This window comes from Astatotilapia calliptera, chromosome 23, assembly GCF_964374335.1.
Source record: "Astatotilapia calliptera chromosome 23, fAstCal68.1, whole genome shotgun sequence".
NCBI lineage: Eukaryota > Metazoa > Chordata > Actinopteri > Cichliformes > Cichlidae > Astatotilapia > Astatotilapia calliptera.
In genome coordinates, this window is record NC_137443.1 from 44,716,249 (window position 1) to 44,729,326 (window position 13,078).

At 43.4% G+C, this 13,078-nt stretch overlaps 1 protein-coding gene across 1 annotated transcript in view; it reads left to right on the forward strand.

Moving 5' to 3' along the window:
* Nucleotides 1–13,078, forward strand: part of LOC113016963 (NACHT, LRR and PYD domains-containing protein 12-like) — a 405,899-nt gene that overhangs the window by 176,881 nt on the left and 215,940 nt on the right. The window contains exon 5 of the mRNA XM_080296781.1: nucleotides 8,525–8,698. Within this exon, the coding sequence (XP_080152907.1) occupies nucleotides 8,525–8,698 (174 nt within the window). The remainder of the gene's footprint in view (nucleotides 1–8,524; nucleotides 8,699–13,078) is intronic.

A 13,078-nucleotide genomic window follows, 5' to 3' on the forward strand; every position in this document is an offset into this window, starting at 1 on the left:
CCTCCTGGGTCTTTCACTGCAGACCAATCAGGATCTCCTATGCATGCTGACACAGACAGGAAGTAGCTCACAGACCAATCAGGAAACAGTTCACTACATCAAGAAGAAGCTCAGTGGGAAACTGTCTGCAGAGAAAAGCATCAACCTGTTCCACTGTCTGAATGAACTGGATGATCGTTCTCTAGTGGAGGAGATCCAACAGTCCCTGAGATCAGGACGTCTCTCCACAGATCAACTGTCTCCTGCTCAGTGGTCAGCTCTGGTCTTCATCTTACTGTCATCAGATCTGGATGAGTTCGACCTGGAGAAATACTCCCGTTCAGAGAAGGCATTTTTGAAGCTGCTGCCAGTGGTCAAAGCATCCAAGAAAGTGCTGTAAGTGAATCTATGAACAAATATGTTTAATAATGCTAGATGAATAAAAGAATATGTCTCCATTGTTATTCTTCCTCAGGCTGAGAGATTGTAAACTCTCAAAAAGAAGCTTTGAAGCTTTGTCTGAAATTCTCAGCTCCCCATCCAATCATCTGAGAGAGCTGGACCTGAGCTCGAACAAGCTGCAGGATTCAGGATTGGATTTGCTGTGTGTTGGACTAAAGAGTCCTGACTGTAAACTTGAAACTCTCAGGTAAGGATACAGACTTTTTGACACTTTTTGACTCTTAAATCTGTAAGTTTATCTTGATGCGGACGTTCAAAGTCAGCACAATTTTCCTTTTAAGTTCCTGAGTTTATATTTTTGACTGTCAGGTTGTCTGGACAGATGTTTTTATTTTATTTTATTTTTTTACTTGTCCCTAAAGTCAGAACTAAACCCACATGTAGATGACTTTCTGTTACTGGAGCAGCCTTCCTGAAGACAGCAGTGTGTTTTCATGCTTTTAAAGCCAAACTCACCTTTCAGACCTGGCTTTCATTTATTATCTATTTTTGTTTGTTTATTATATATTTATTTCTACTGTTTAACTACTGCTCACATCTGTTATCCTCCTTTTTAATTGTTCATTTCTTTTTACCCAGTGTTTCTATATTGCACTTTGTATTTGTCTATATTTATCATGCACTACTTTGCTCATTTATTGTTTGGTTTTAATGTTATTAAATTTCGGTTCTTTTGGTATTCTTTACGGCCAAAAAGACACGGCTCAAAAGTGGTCTTTTTACTTTTTAAGTTATTAAATTTGTAACTGTAGTGATTTGTGTGTGTGACAGAGAGGCACTGCCAGGGATTTTTGACACAAGTTGTTCTTGTAAAATCAGTCTGTGAAGGTTCTCAGACATCCAGGTCATCGTAGTCTAAGGAGCTTGGAAAGAAAAGCGTCTGGACTTCTTTAAGTTTCCTTGAAGATGTTTCACCTCTTATGAGAGAAGCGTCTTCAGTTCTAAGGGTCAAATGGTGGAGTGGGGCAGTCAGTGAAAGGGCAATGGTAGTGTCTCAGGGTTTGTATGTTTGGGGGGTTCAGAGGGAAAAGATGAATGCAGGTCTGGAGTTGGTGTGTGAGAGCAGGGAGTGAATCTGAACAAACATGAGTGTCATGAAGCCTGTTTGCAGTTATTTGCACTGTTTTCCACTCTGGATGTTGTTTCTGTTCAGCTGTGAGTAGAAAAGGCTCCATTCTACAACCTGTTTGTGTTAGTTGTTCAATAGAAACATTATTTTGTGCTGATGTTGCACTTCTTTTATTCACAACCAAAGAGTTTTTGAAGTCTGCATAAAAATGATTTAAATGACTTTTGAATATTACTTTAAATACTTAGATTTAAAGTTCTGAAAAAAGTTTAAATACAAAGATCAGTATTGTCTAATGTTTTGGCTGCAGTGTGTTTTTGCAGACAGGTATAACAGAACAGCTTTAGTGTTTAGATTTTTTAAACTTGAGTATGAATTTATACAAAATGCAGCAAGATATTAAAAAAAAAAAGTGGCATCGTTCCATCTCTGCTTTGATTAGAGACACAGCTCTAATCAAAGAGGTGGTCCGCTTGCCTCCGCCCCAGAGAGAAGGGTTACATCTCCTGGGTTTAGGTGTTTTCCAATTTGTCATCATTTTGAAAAGTTTACATTTCTTCAGTGTTGAGCAGCAGAAATGAGACTTTCCTGTCAGAGGTCATTTTTGAAAAAATGAGGAGAATCAACCATGAAAACCATGAATCAACATGTGAACATGAGCTGATGCTGCTGAAGTGAAGCAAAGTTACAGAGGTTTGATTACAGACACAGCTGAGAGTTTGTAATCTGTCATCATTTTAAAAAGTTTCCATGGAACAGCAGAAATGAGGCTTTACTGTCAGAGGCCGACAGCACTGAACACAACAGCAGACTGGTGGCTAATAAACAGTGAATGATGCAGAAACAGATGTTTGAAGCTGTTCTTGGAGTACACTGAGAGAGAGAGAGCTGTGCAGGCAGGAACAGCCAAAGTCAGAGAGAATTCATGAGCATATTGATCAAACGTGAAGCAGAGTTTGGATCTTCTTTTGCTGCTGCTTCACTCAGTTTTGGTTGGAGACAGATGAAACCTGCAGCTTCAGGATCTGTGAGCTGTCCACTTTCAGCCCCGACGGCGTGTCCGTGTACGTGCCGTCGAGTGAACGATCCACGCTCTGTGTTTCCATCTTTATGTGTTTAGCTGCTCTCATTTACTGTTTTATCTGTTTGCTGCTTGTTGAAATAGTTTGTGAGCTTTAACCTGAGATTCTGGCAAAATACATTTATATTAAACATCGATTCAGGATTGAATGAATCAACATCGTTTTATTCAAATTAAAACCATTCAAATGGGAACATGAATTTTTTACAGCCGCCTCTAATGCTGGGTAATGTCAGCTGGTCCATGTGCAGCTGGCTGTGAGGCTCAGGGAGCGTCTACAAAGTGCAACACTGAAAGAACATCATCCATAAATATTGAGTAAGAACTGGACTCTCATACAGCGAGACTCAAATGCCTTTAAACATCAGCTTATCCTGCTGATCCAAGTCCAACACTGAGTTTGTAAAAACATGTTTGTCAATCATTTTGTTTGGTTTCTGAGGAAAATGATTCAATAACTTGCTGCTAATACACAACATTTCATCATATTTCCTCATAACCCTCTTTTGTCTGACCATTTGATCCCATTTGAATTTGCAATAAAGGATCCACAGAGTTTGGTGACAATAATGACAGTAGATGTTTGTGTGAAAGTGCTGGAAGCAAATGAGTGTGTGATGTTCTTTCAGTGTTGCACTTTGTAGACGCTCCCTGAGCACTGGTCTCACAGCCAGCTGCACATAGAGACCAGTGTTGTTAGTCCAGGTCAGAAGATGACTTGTTGGAATGAAAATGAGCTTGTAGTTTGTCTGCTTTAATAATGTGACTGGAAAAAGGTGTTGGACTTCAAATATGTCCATTTCTGTCACACTTCACCTTTAAAAGTGAAGCCATGTGGTTCCTGGAAGGAAAAACACGACTTTTTCAAGTCTTTGTCCTGTTTTTATGAGACATGTACGACTTTAATGTGAAACATTCAGAGTTTTTTCTCTTGTTGTGTTTGTTTGAAGCTGCTTCCTGTTGGCTTCAGCTGTTTGGAGTTTCCATTTTCTAAACTTCTACATTCTGAACCTTCTTCAGCTCTGAACAGATGATGAAACACTGAATGATTTCAAGCACTTTGTCTAATAAACTTACATCTTTCATTCTTTATACAGATTGGAGAGCTGTGGTTTGTCAGAGATCAGCTGTGATTATCTGGCAGCAGCACTGAAGTCCAACCCCTCCCATCTGAGAGAGCTGGACCTGAGCAGGAACTACAACCTGAAGGATCCAGGAGTGAAGCATCTGTGTGGTTTCCTGGAGAGTCCAGGATGTAAACTTGAAACTCTGAGGTCAGTCAGCATGTTTTAGTTGTGCTGAGATGAATATGATGTGAAAGTTGTGCTGACACTAAACTGCAGACATCAGGCTGATATTATACTGATCCACACTGAGGATCTTCATGGTAAAGTCTGTTTTCTTCTTCTCTGGTTTAGTCCATTGACTGCAGCAGAACAATGTTCACATTTCAAACAGTGATACTCAACGTATGGCCCGCGGCCCACACGCGGCCTGCCCACCTTTCCTGATTCAGAGAGAGGGGACCCTGATTAACTGTGTAGCTTCTTCCTCACAGTTCTAAGTATCAGACACAACAATGAATAATCCACAGCTGACTGTCTTTAGCAGGTCAAAGGTCACGGCACACAGCAGACAGTCAGAAATATTCTAACTCTGATCATTTATCAGTTGTGACACTGTGAGACTTGATCAGAGGTGTGATCATCACAGCAGAGGCCTTTGTGTCAAAGTCACTGAGGATCAAACAGAAACACATGAAGCAGATTTTCCTCTTCTGGCTTTTTATAGCAGATAACCTTCAAAATATTCTGCAGTCGATCAAAAACTGAAGCAAACCATGAAGCAACATGTGAACATGAGCTGATGCTGCTGAAGTGAAGCAAAGTTACAGAGGTTTGATTACAGACACAGCTGAGAGTTTGTAATCTGTCATCATTTTAAAAAGTTTCCATGGAACAGCAGAAATGAGGCTTTACTGTCAGAGGCCGACAGCACTGAACACAACAGCAGACTGGTGGCTAATAAACAGTGAATGATGCAGAAACAGATGTTTGAAGCTGTTCTTGGAGTACACTGAGAGAGAGAGAGCTGTGCAGGCAGGAACAGCCAAAGTCAGAGAGAATTCATGAGCATATTGATCAAACGTGAAGCAGAGTTTGGATCTTCTTTTGCTGCTGCTTCACTCAGTTTTGGTTGGAGACAGATGAAACCTGCAGCTTCAGGATCTGTGAGCTGTCCACTTTCAGCCCCGACGGCGTGTCCGTGTACGTGCCGTCGAGTGAACGATCCACGCTCTGTGTTTCCATCTTTGTGTGTTTAGCTGCTCTCATTTACTGTTTTAGCTGTTTGCTGCTTGTTGAAATAGTTTGTGAGCTTTAACCTGAGATTCTGGCAAAATACATTTATATTAAACATCGATTCAGGATTGAATGAATCAACATCGTTTTATTCAAATTAAAACCATTTAAATGGGAACATGAATTTTTTACAGCCGCCTCTAATGCTGGGTAATGTCAGCTGGTCCATGTGCAGCTGGCTGTGAGGCTCAGGGAGCGTCTACAAAGTGCAACACTGAAAGAACATCATCCATAAATATTGAGTAAGAACTGGACTCTCATACAGCGAGACTCAAATGCCTTTAAACATCAGCTTATCCTGCTGATCCAAGTCCAACACTGAGTTTGTAAAAACATGTTTGTCAATCATTTTGTTTGGTTTCTGAGGAAAAAGATTCAATAACTTGCTGCTAATACACAACATTTCATCATATTTCCTCATAACCCTCTTTTGTCTGACCATTTGATCCCATTTGAATTTGCAATAAAGGATCCACAGAGTTTGGTGACAATAATGACAGTAGATGTTTGTGTGAAAGTGCTGGAAGCAAATGAGTGTGTGATGTTCTTTCAGTGTTGCACTTTGTAGACGCTCCCTGAGCACTGGTCTCACAGCCAGCTGCACATAGAGACCAGTGTTGTTAGTCCAGGTCAGAAGATGACTTGTTGGAATGAAAATGAGCTTGTAGTTTGTCTGCTTTAATAATGTGACTGGAAAAAGGTGTTGGACTTCAAATATGTCCATTTCTGTCACACTTCACCTTTAAAAGTGAAGCCATGTGGTTCCTGGAAGGAAAAACACGACTTTTTCAAGTCTTTGTCCTGTTTTTATGAGAAATGTACGACTTTAATGTGAAACATTCAGAGTTTTTTCTCTTGTTGTGTTTGTTTGAAGCTGCTTCCTGTTGGCTTCAGCTGTTTGGAGTTTCCATTTTCTAAACTTCTACATTCTGAACCTTCTTCAGCTCTGAACAGATGATGAAACACTGAATGATTTCAAGCACTTTGTCTAATAAACTTACATCTTTCATTCTTTATACAGATTGGAGAGCTGTGGTTTGTCAGAGATCAGCTGTGATTATCTGGCAGCAGCACTGAAGTCCAACCCCTCCCATCTGAGAGAGCTGGACCTGTTCTACAACAACAAGCTGCAGGATCCAGGAGTGAAGCATCTGTGTGGTTTCCTGGAGAGTCCAGGATGTAAACTTGAAACTCTGAGGTCAGTCAGCATGTTTTAGTTGTGCTGAGATGAATATGATGTGAAAGTTGTGCTGACACTAAACTGCAGACATCAGGCTGATATTATACTGATCCACACTGAGGATCTTCATGGTAAAGTCTGTTTTCTTCTTCTCTGGTTTAGTCCATTGACTGCAGCAGAACAATGTTCACATTTCAAACCTTCACAGAAGAAGAAAAATCCTCCACTGGAAAATTCACTGTGAAACTCTCAAACTCTTCATTGCACCTTAAAGTCTGTGTGACACTGAAATCCAAAGCAAAATGTGCGTTTGCTTTACAGACAGCAGTCCAACACAAACATACACACATCATCCAAAACACAGTCCAACATCCAAATCTCCTCCACTGCCAGCATGAATGATGGGAAAGAGAAGGAGGAACACTCTGACATTCAGGGTTAGAATGAGTTTCATCAAGCAGACTGTGAAGATCAAAGCTGCATTAGAAAGCTTACATGAATGAATGAGTGGACAGAAGTGGACAGAGATCATCTGAAGCACTTCAAAGGCTTTAAATCAGCACATTTCTCTTTATTCTTTATCAACTCTGTTAGTTTCTCTCAGTTTTCTGTGGAATGAAGCTAACAGCAGGCTAATAAGATGCTGACCAATAGGTTTCTATTAAAGGTTGTAATTTGTATATGAAAAAGTGCTTTGGCTCAGCAGGGATCAGCTTACAGGTAGAATACAGCTGCTGGATGGGATTAGCATGTCATAGCTATCTACCAAACTGCTAACTGGGGGATTTCAGGCCATCTATGGATCATTTTTGCTAACTGTTTATTCAGCTTAGGCTCACAGGGCTGCAGCCTGTGCCCTAGCTGTCATAGGGCAAGAGGCGTGGTCCACCTGCACAGGTGAGCAGTCCATCACAGGGCCAACAGAGAGCGACAGAGAAGCACTCCCTCACATCCACACCTACAGCCAATGTAGAAGCACCAATGAACCTAAGCAGCATTTCATTGGACTGTGGGAGAACATCCAACCTCCACAGAAAGGCCCAGCTGACCAACAAGCTTCAACCTACAACCTTCTTGCTCTAAGGCACTAGTGCTAACCACTTTTGCCCATTTCAGCCCAAATCCTGCATCTTCCTGTTTCTGACTCCAGGCCAGCTCCACTAACACTTTCTCATCAGACACTGCCACCTAGTGGAGGAAGTCTTAGTTCCATTTGAAGCTTCAGATTACAGTTAGTTCCTTTACAAAGAGGTGGAGGTGGTGGGGCCACGGCACCATCATCACTGAGTGCCATAGGACACTTAACCTTTGTTTCCATATGCTGGGAACTTCCTGTTGTTCCAAGGAGGACTGGAAAATGTGTGAAAATCTCCCAGTCAGTTCCTCACAGCACACTTCAATCATTTCCCTCCCACAGCATCAGGACCAGGGCTTTTTCTCTCTCTGGTCCCACTAAGAGATTTCCACACAAACACCTCATCAGTGGGACTCTCAGAGCTACCAGCCCTTTGCTACAATCACAAAGCTCTTCATTGAAATCAATGATATCAAAGCTGGAATCAAATGAGTCCAAGTCTTCTGCTGATTCAGCATGACATTCATCTTTGCTCCTTGTTCTGCATCCCCACCATGGACTTCATTCCTTTCCAAGCCAGCCTTGAGTGTCCTTTATTCAGCTCATCCTCTGCTTTACTTTTACACCTGATTTTAGCTGCTTTATCTCTCTTTCAACAGGTTTCTGTGCCTCAATCTTTTTCTTCTCTCCCTCATAACAAGACAGCTTCTTCTGCCTGAGAACATGTTGGAGTGATTTACTAATCCAGGGCTGCTTATTGGGGAAAATACTTCCTGTTTGCAAAGTAATCCCCATTTTTCCCAGAAAGAAATGTCAGTAGAAATCGATGATCTAAGTGAGAACATGAGCCTTTAAAAAGTCCCAGTGGGTGCAGTCAAAGCAGTCCCTCAGTCCCAGTATAGAGTCTTTGGTCCAGACTGGAACAGCTGTGTGCCCAGTTTGAGCTCTCTTCAGTGCTGTGACCTGACAGAGCCAGAGGGGCCATCACATCACATTTAGAAGCTCCCCTGATGGAGCCACAACACATGTCCAATACTTAGTCTGTCTTGTTGGACCAACTGGAAGAAATGATTCAAGGACTTAGTCACAGAACAGAGATTCAAATCTCCAAAATCCAACTGGCTGCATCAGGACATATAGTCTGAAACTCTGCACAGTTTCCTGTTTGAAGCTGCTTCCTGTTGGCTTCAGCTGTTTGGAGTTTCCATTTTCTAAACTTCTACATTCTGAACCTTCTTCAGCTCTGAACAGATGATGAAACACTGAATGATTTCAAGCACTTTGTCTAATAAACTTACATCTTTCATTCTTTATACAGATTGATGGACTGTGGTTTGTCAGAGATCAGCTGTGATTATCTGGCAGCAGCACTGAAGTCCAACCCCTCCCATCTGAGAGTGCTGAACCTACAACTTAACAACCTGAAGGATCCAGATGTGAAGCAGCTGTCTGATCTTCAGCAGAGTCCAGACTACAGACTGGAGACTCTGTGGTCAGTAGAGTGATGGAGTGAGTGGGTGGTGCTGTCAGCAGTATTGTACTAAACACAGTCAGTATGAAACAAAGATCCAGTGTTTCCTGTAAAGCTGCAGCTTCTCAGTGAAGCTGTGAGAGGAGAACGGTGACAGGCTTCAGGATTGGACACAAACACTTCCTGTTTCTCACCTTTATGGTCACCATAGTAACGGCTGACACGCTCTGATCAAACACTGTCAACAGCCAATCAGCTCTCTGAACAAAGCAGCACGCAGACCAATGACTGCATTGATTTCCAAGTTTAAAGCAGTGAAGAACACAGTCTGTAGGTGAGGAAGAATTTAGTGAGAGCAGATGTTTGGATGGAATTCCTCCAGTTAACAGCTGGAACCGTCCATCTGGATTGTTGGGCTTGTTGTTGGGGTTCCTACAGAGCTCAGAGTGGACACACCAAGGTTCTTCTAATGAATGAAAGTCCAAACTCAAACTAGGAGGGAAAAACATTTTCAGCAACTTCAATAAAAATCCAAAGATTAGAAAAAGTGAAGCAACAATGAGTCCTAGTACAGTCCCAGCACTGACGTCCCTGCTGCTCTTTATACTGGATGTGCTGCATCACTGACTGACAGCTGATGAAGAGTCTCTGGAAACACTCGTTTATCTCCTCTGCTCTTCCTCCTTCTCTCTGCAGGTGGAGGTGATGATGGTAAACAGGACGGTGTGTGTGCTGAGAGAGGAGCAGCTGTGTCCTGATGATCCAGAGAGGTTGAAGCAGCAGCAGCTTGTGTGTAGAGACGCTCTGACTGGGCCATGTTACTGGGAGGTGGAGAGGAGAGCTTCATCCAGCAGTGACTGACAGAGGAATGAAGTGCAGATGACTGTCAGTGCTGCAGAGTGAACTGCTCTGAGAACAGCTCCACTGTCAGACACAATGTAGAGTCCAGCATCAGCCCTGTGTGTCCCTCTGGATCTGACAGAGGATCATCAGTGTATCTGGACTGCTCTGCTGCTGCTCTGTCCTTCTACAGTCTCTGCACAGTCTCTGTCTCACTCTGGAAAGATTTTACAACTTGTTGTAATTACAGAACGTTAATATAATATTCCAACATGTGATCTTCTCTTTATTTCTGAATCTTTACCAAATAAAGAAAAACCAAACTAACAAACAGAAGCTGTCGTGTCCTTTTTCACCACATCTGTGAATCTTTTCTGTGTTTTTCCTCTTTTCCTCCTTCCTGCAGCTCCATCTTCATCATTCTGTGTCCAGTATATGTGAACACGTCCAAAGCATCTGAGCCTCATGTTACCCGTTTGTGTGAGTTACGCCTGTCGTTGTGTTGTGGTGTATAAATAAGGGGCAGGAGACAGCGCTGGATCTCCGAGTTCTTTACTCTCAATTTCTGCAACATCTGCAATATCTAGAAATGCAAACCTGTGAGCTGTGTGTGTTGTGCGTCTGCTCGGCCACCTCTCCTCCGGCCATGCTGGAAGCAGCTGTGCGTTTGACAGTTTTATCGACTCGACAATAATCGAACAAATTAAATGTTCAAAAATATCAACTTAAGCACTTCAAAGTCAACAAAAAGCTTAAAACAATGAAATAATATTTCACTGAAAAATCAACAGCTCATAAGAACGATACACAAAATAATACAGAAACAAACAAATAAAAGTTATTAACCAGGATCCATGTTTTTGTCACAAACACTGAATCAGCTGATTCACTCTTTATGTTTCTGAGTTTGTTTTGTGATTATAGTTCTGGTTTCTGTTTCTGTGTCTTCACTGTGTCCCACGTCTCCTTACTTTGGACTCTGTGTTATATTTCCTGTTTTACTTTGACAGTCCTGTGTTACTGTTTCCTGTCTCGTGTGTGTAATTGGTCCCAGCTGTGTTTCCCTCCTGTCTCCCGTTCCCTGATTACTAAACTGCGTCCACGCCGCCGGCGCTCCTCTCCACAGCTGGATTCCAGGATTTCAGAGCATCCAGCTGTGGTGAGTGATGGAGACACTTTCTCTGCTCCCTCAGTAATCAGGACAGTTTATTGAACATCAGAGGACATAAAGGACTGTTTTTCACCTGCCCGTTCTGAACCTGGACATTAAAGACTGCTGGCTTCAAGGACATTAATCCCAGTGTCAGCCAGCCAATAACAGCCTGTGTTTTTCAGCTCTTTAGGAGTCAGAAATGAGAAAGACACAGACTGCTAACCTCTCCCTGCAGGAAATAAGCTCCGCCTCTTCCTTTCCTGTATATGAGTGATTGTGACATGAGACACAATGAGTTTCCTGTTTATTGTGACTTAAAGCGAGCAGCAAAGACACTAAACTGTGTGTTTCCAGCTGAAGCTGCTTTTTGTGTTGCTCCCACAATCCTGTCTGAAACAGTCAGTGAGGAAAACTCAGTTTATGCTTCCAAGCTCATTGTGAGAGGGCACATTGTGTTCCTGCAAGTGCTGATTTTGTCTGCATCCCTGAGTTTAGTGAGCTGCCTCCAAGGACTTGTGAAGCCCAGTGTGTTAAGGCTGCATCTCCCAGATGTTTCCACCTTTCCAGCAGAGACGATAAATGTTCCCACAAAGGCTCAAAGACGGTTTGATTTTGTGAGTGTTGGCCTCAAGAGATTGCTCAGTGAGCACCTGAGTGTTTCTGGGACATCGGACACTAACTCGAACTTCAAGTCTGGTTCTGAAGCTGCACATGCAAAGACTGTTTCTGGTTGTAGAGACCTGGCTGTTCCAGGGATTGTAACCTCCCCAGAGGCTGAGCTGCTGACCTCAGCTGACTCTGGAGCGTTGAAGGTAACTAAGTTTGCACCGCTCGGGTGAGCCATCTCAGCTGCAACAGCCTCCACAGAGAGCTCACGCAAGCTTACCCAGCCTGCTGAGGATTTTATGCTGCTGCAGCCCAAAAGGCATCCTGAGCTGGCTGACAGCCACCCACAGCTTCAGCTGCCTCAGCCAGGGGTCTCCACACCTGCTGGCCCTGCATCTGCTCTGACTGGGGGCTCCGGAGAGCCGCGCCAGCCATCCATCTCTGCTGGGGCTCCTGTTTGAGAATGTAGGAGTGTAAACTTCAAATATCTGCTCGGTTTGTCAAGATATCACATATTTGCAAAAGTGCTCTGACGTTTTTGGAGACGTCTGTTACCCACCATCTGGATAGCTAACCGGGAGGTCGAGGGTCATTAGAGCCGGCGAGAACAGCAGACTCCCGGCACATCGTTTTTGGACCCCCACGGCCTTTGGCTGTTCAGGTTTAAACATGATATATAAGTCACTTAGATCACGTAAAAATGTTATCGTTTGGCTTTTTTCAGTGTTGTTTGTTTGGTTTGGCTGAAGTTACAGTTTTCACACAGCTGAATAAACGTCAAACAGAAAAGTGATTAAACAGAAGTGTGAGACGGTCGAGAGTTTACTCCAGTGTCCTGTTAGATTTTAGACAGCAAGGAGCAGACGGCTGAGTTTATTAAACTCCACCGAGACAGCGGTGACGCGGATCTGAAGGCCAGACCGTCACAGCCGCTCACTTCCCGCCTACCCGACCTTTGGAGGACCCGGCCCACGTAGACCTTGAAGGCCGGGTCCTCAGGAGGATGCAGCCTGTGAGTTTGGACACGCCGTGACACATGATGTTCTACAGCTGATGTGTTTAAATGAGCTCTACAGGTGATCAGACTTATTAACGTTACCAGCATAATAAACTGTCCTGTCACTGAAGGTGTCTGCCCAACAAGGACGTGGTGCTGAATGCATCCAGACCCCTGCTGACTGTCTTTGCAGCTTCGGTCAAAGGTACAGTGTCCACTGTGACCCTGAGAGCAGGACACAGCCAGAGGTGAGTCAGCAGTTACAAACTAAATGCTGCTGACATGAATCAAACTGCTGGATAACCCACTGCTCATGAAAATGGCACCTTTCTGTTGCTTTTTGAGATTACTGAGAATATTTGAATTGTGACTCAGATGGCAGATCCAGGCTCTCAGCCTCCAGCTGAAACTTCCAGTCCTCCCCCAGCCAGAAGCTCTGATGCTGGGCTGAGAGACTTTGATCCTTCCCTGGATCCAGAAATCCAGGAGGGAGAAGGAGAACAGGACCTCCTTCCTGATCTGGAGAGGCCTGAGGGAAAGAAAGATGGAGCAGACAGAGCTTTCAACAAATCCAAACCTCCTGAGCTTCACCTCCACAAAGGTGCAGACACTGATGCACAGATTCACATGTGACACCTGCAGCGTCCAGCTTGTGCCGCTGACATTATCTCCACTCTGATACAAGCCTCATTCACTCGCTCACACACGTTCATACAATCACCTTTTCCTCACAGTCACACACATGAATGTAATGAGGGGAACTCGGGGTTCACTGTCATTCCTCAGGATCCTTTGATATGCAGAC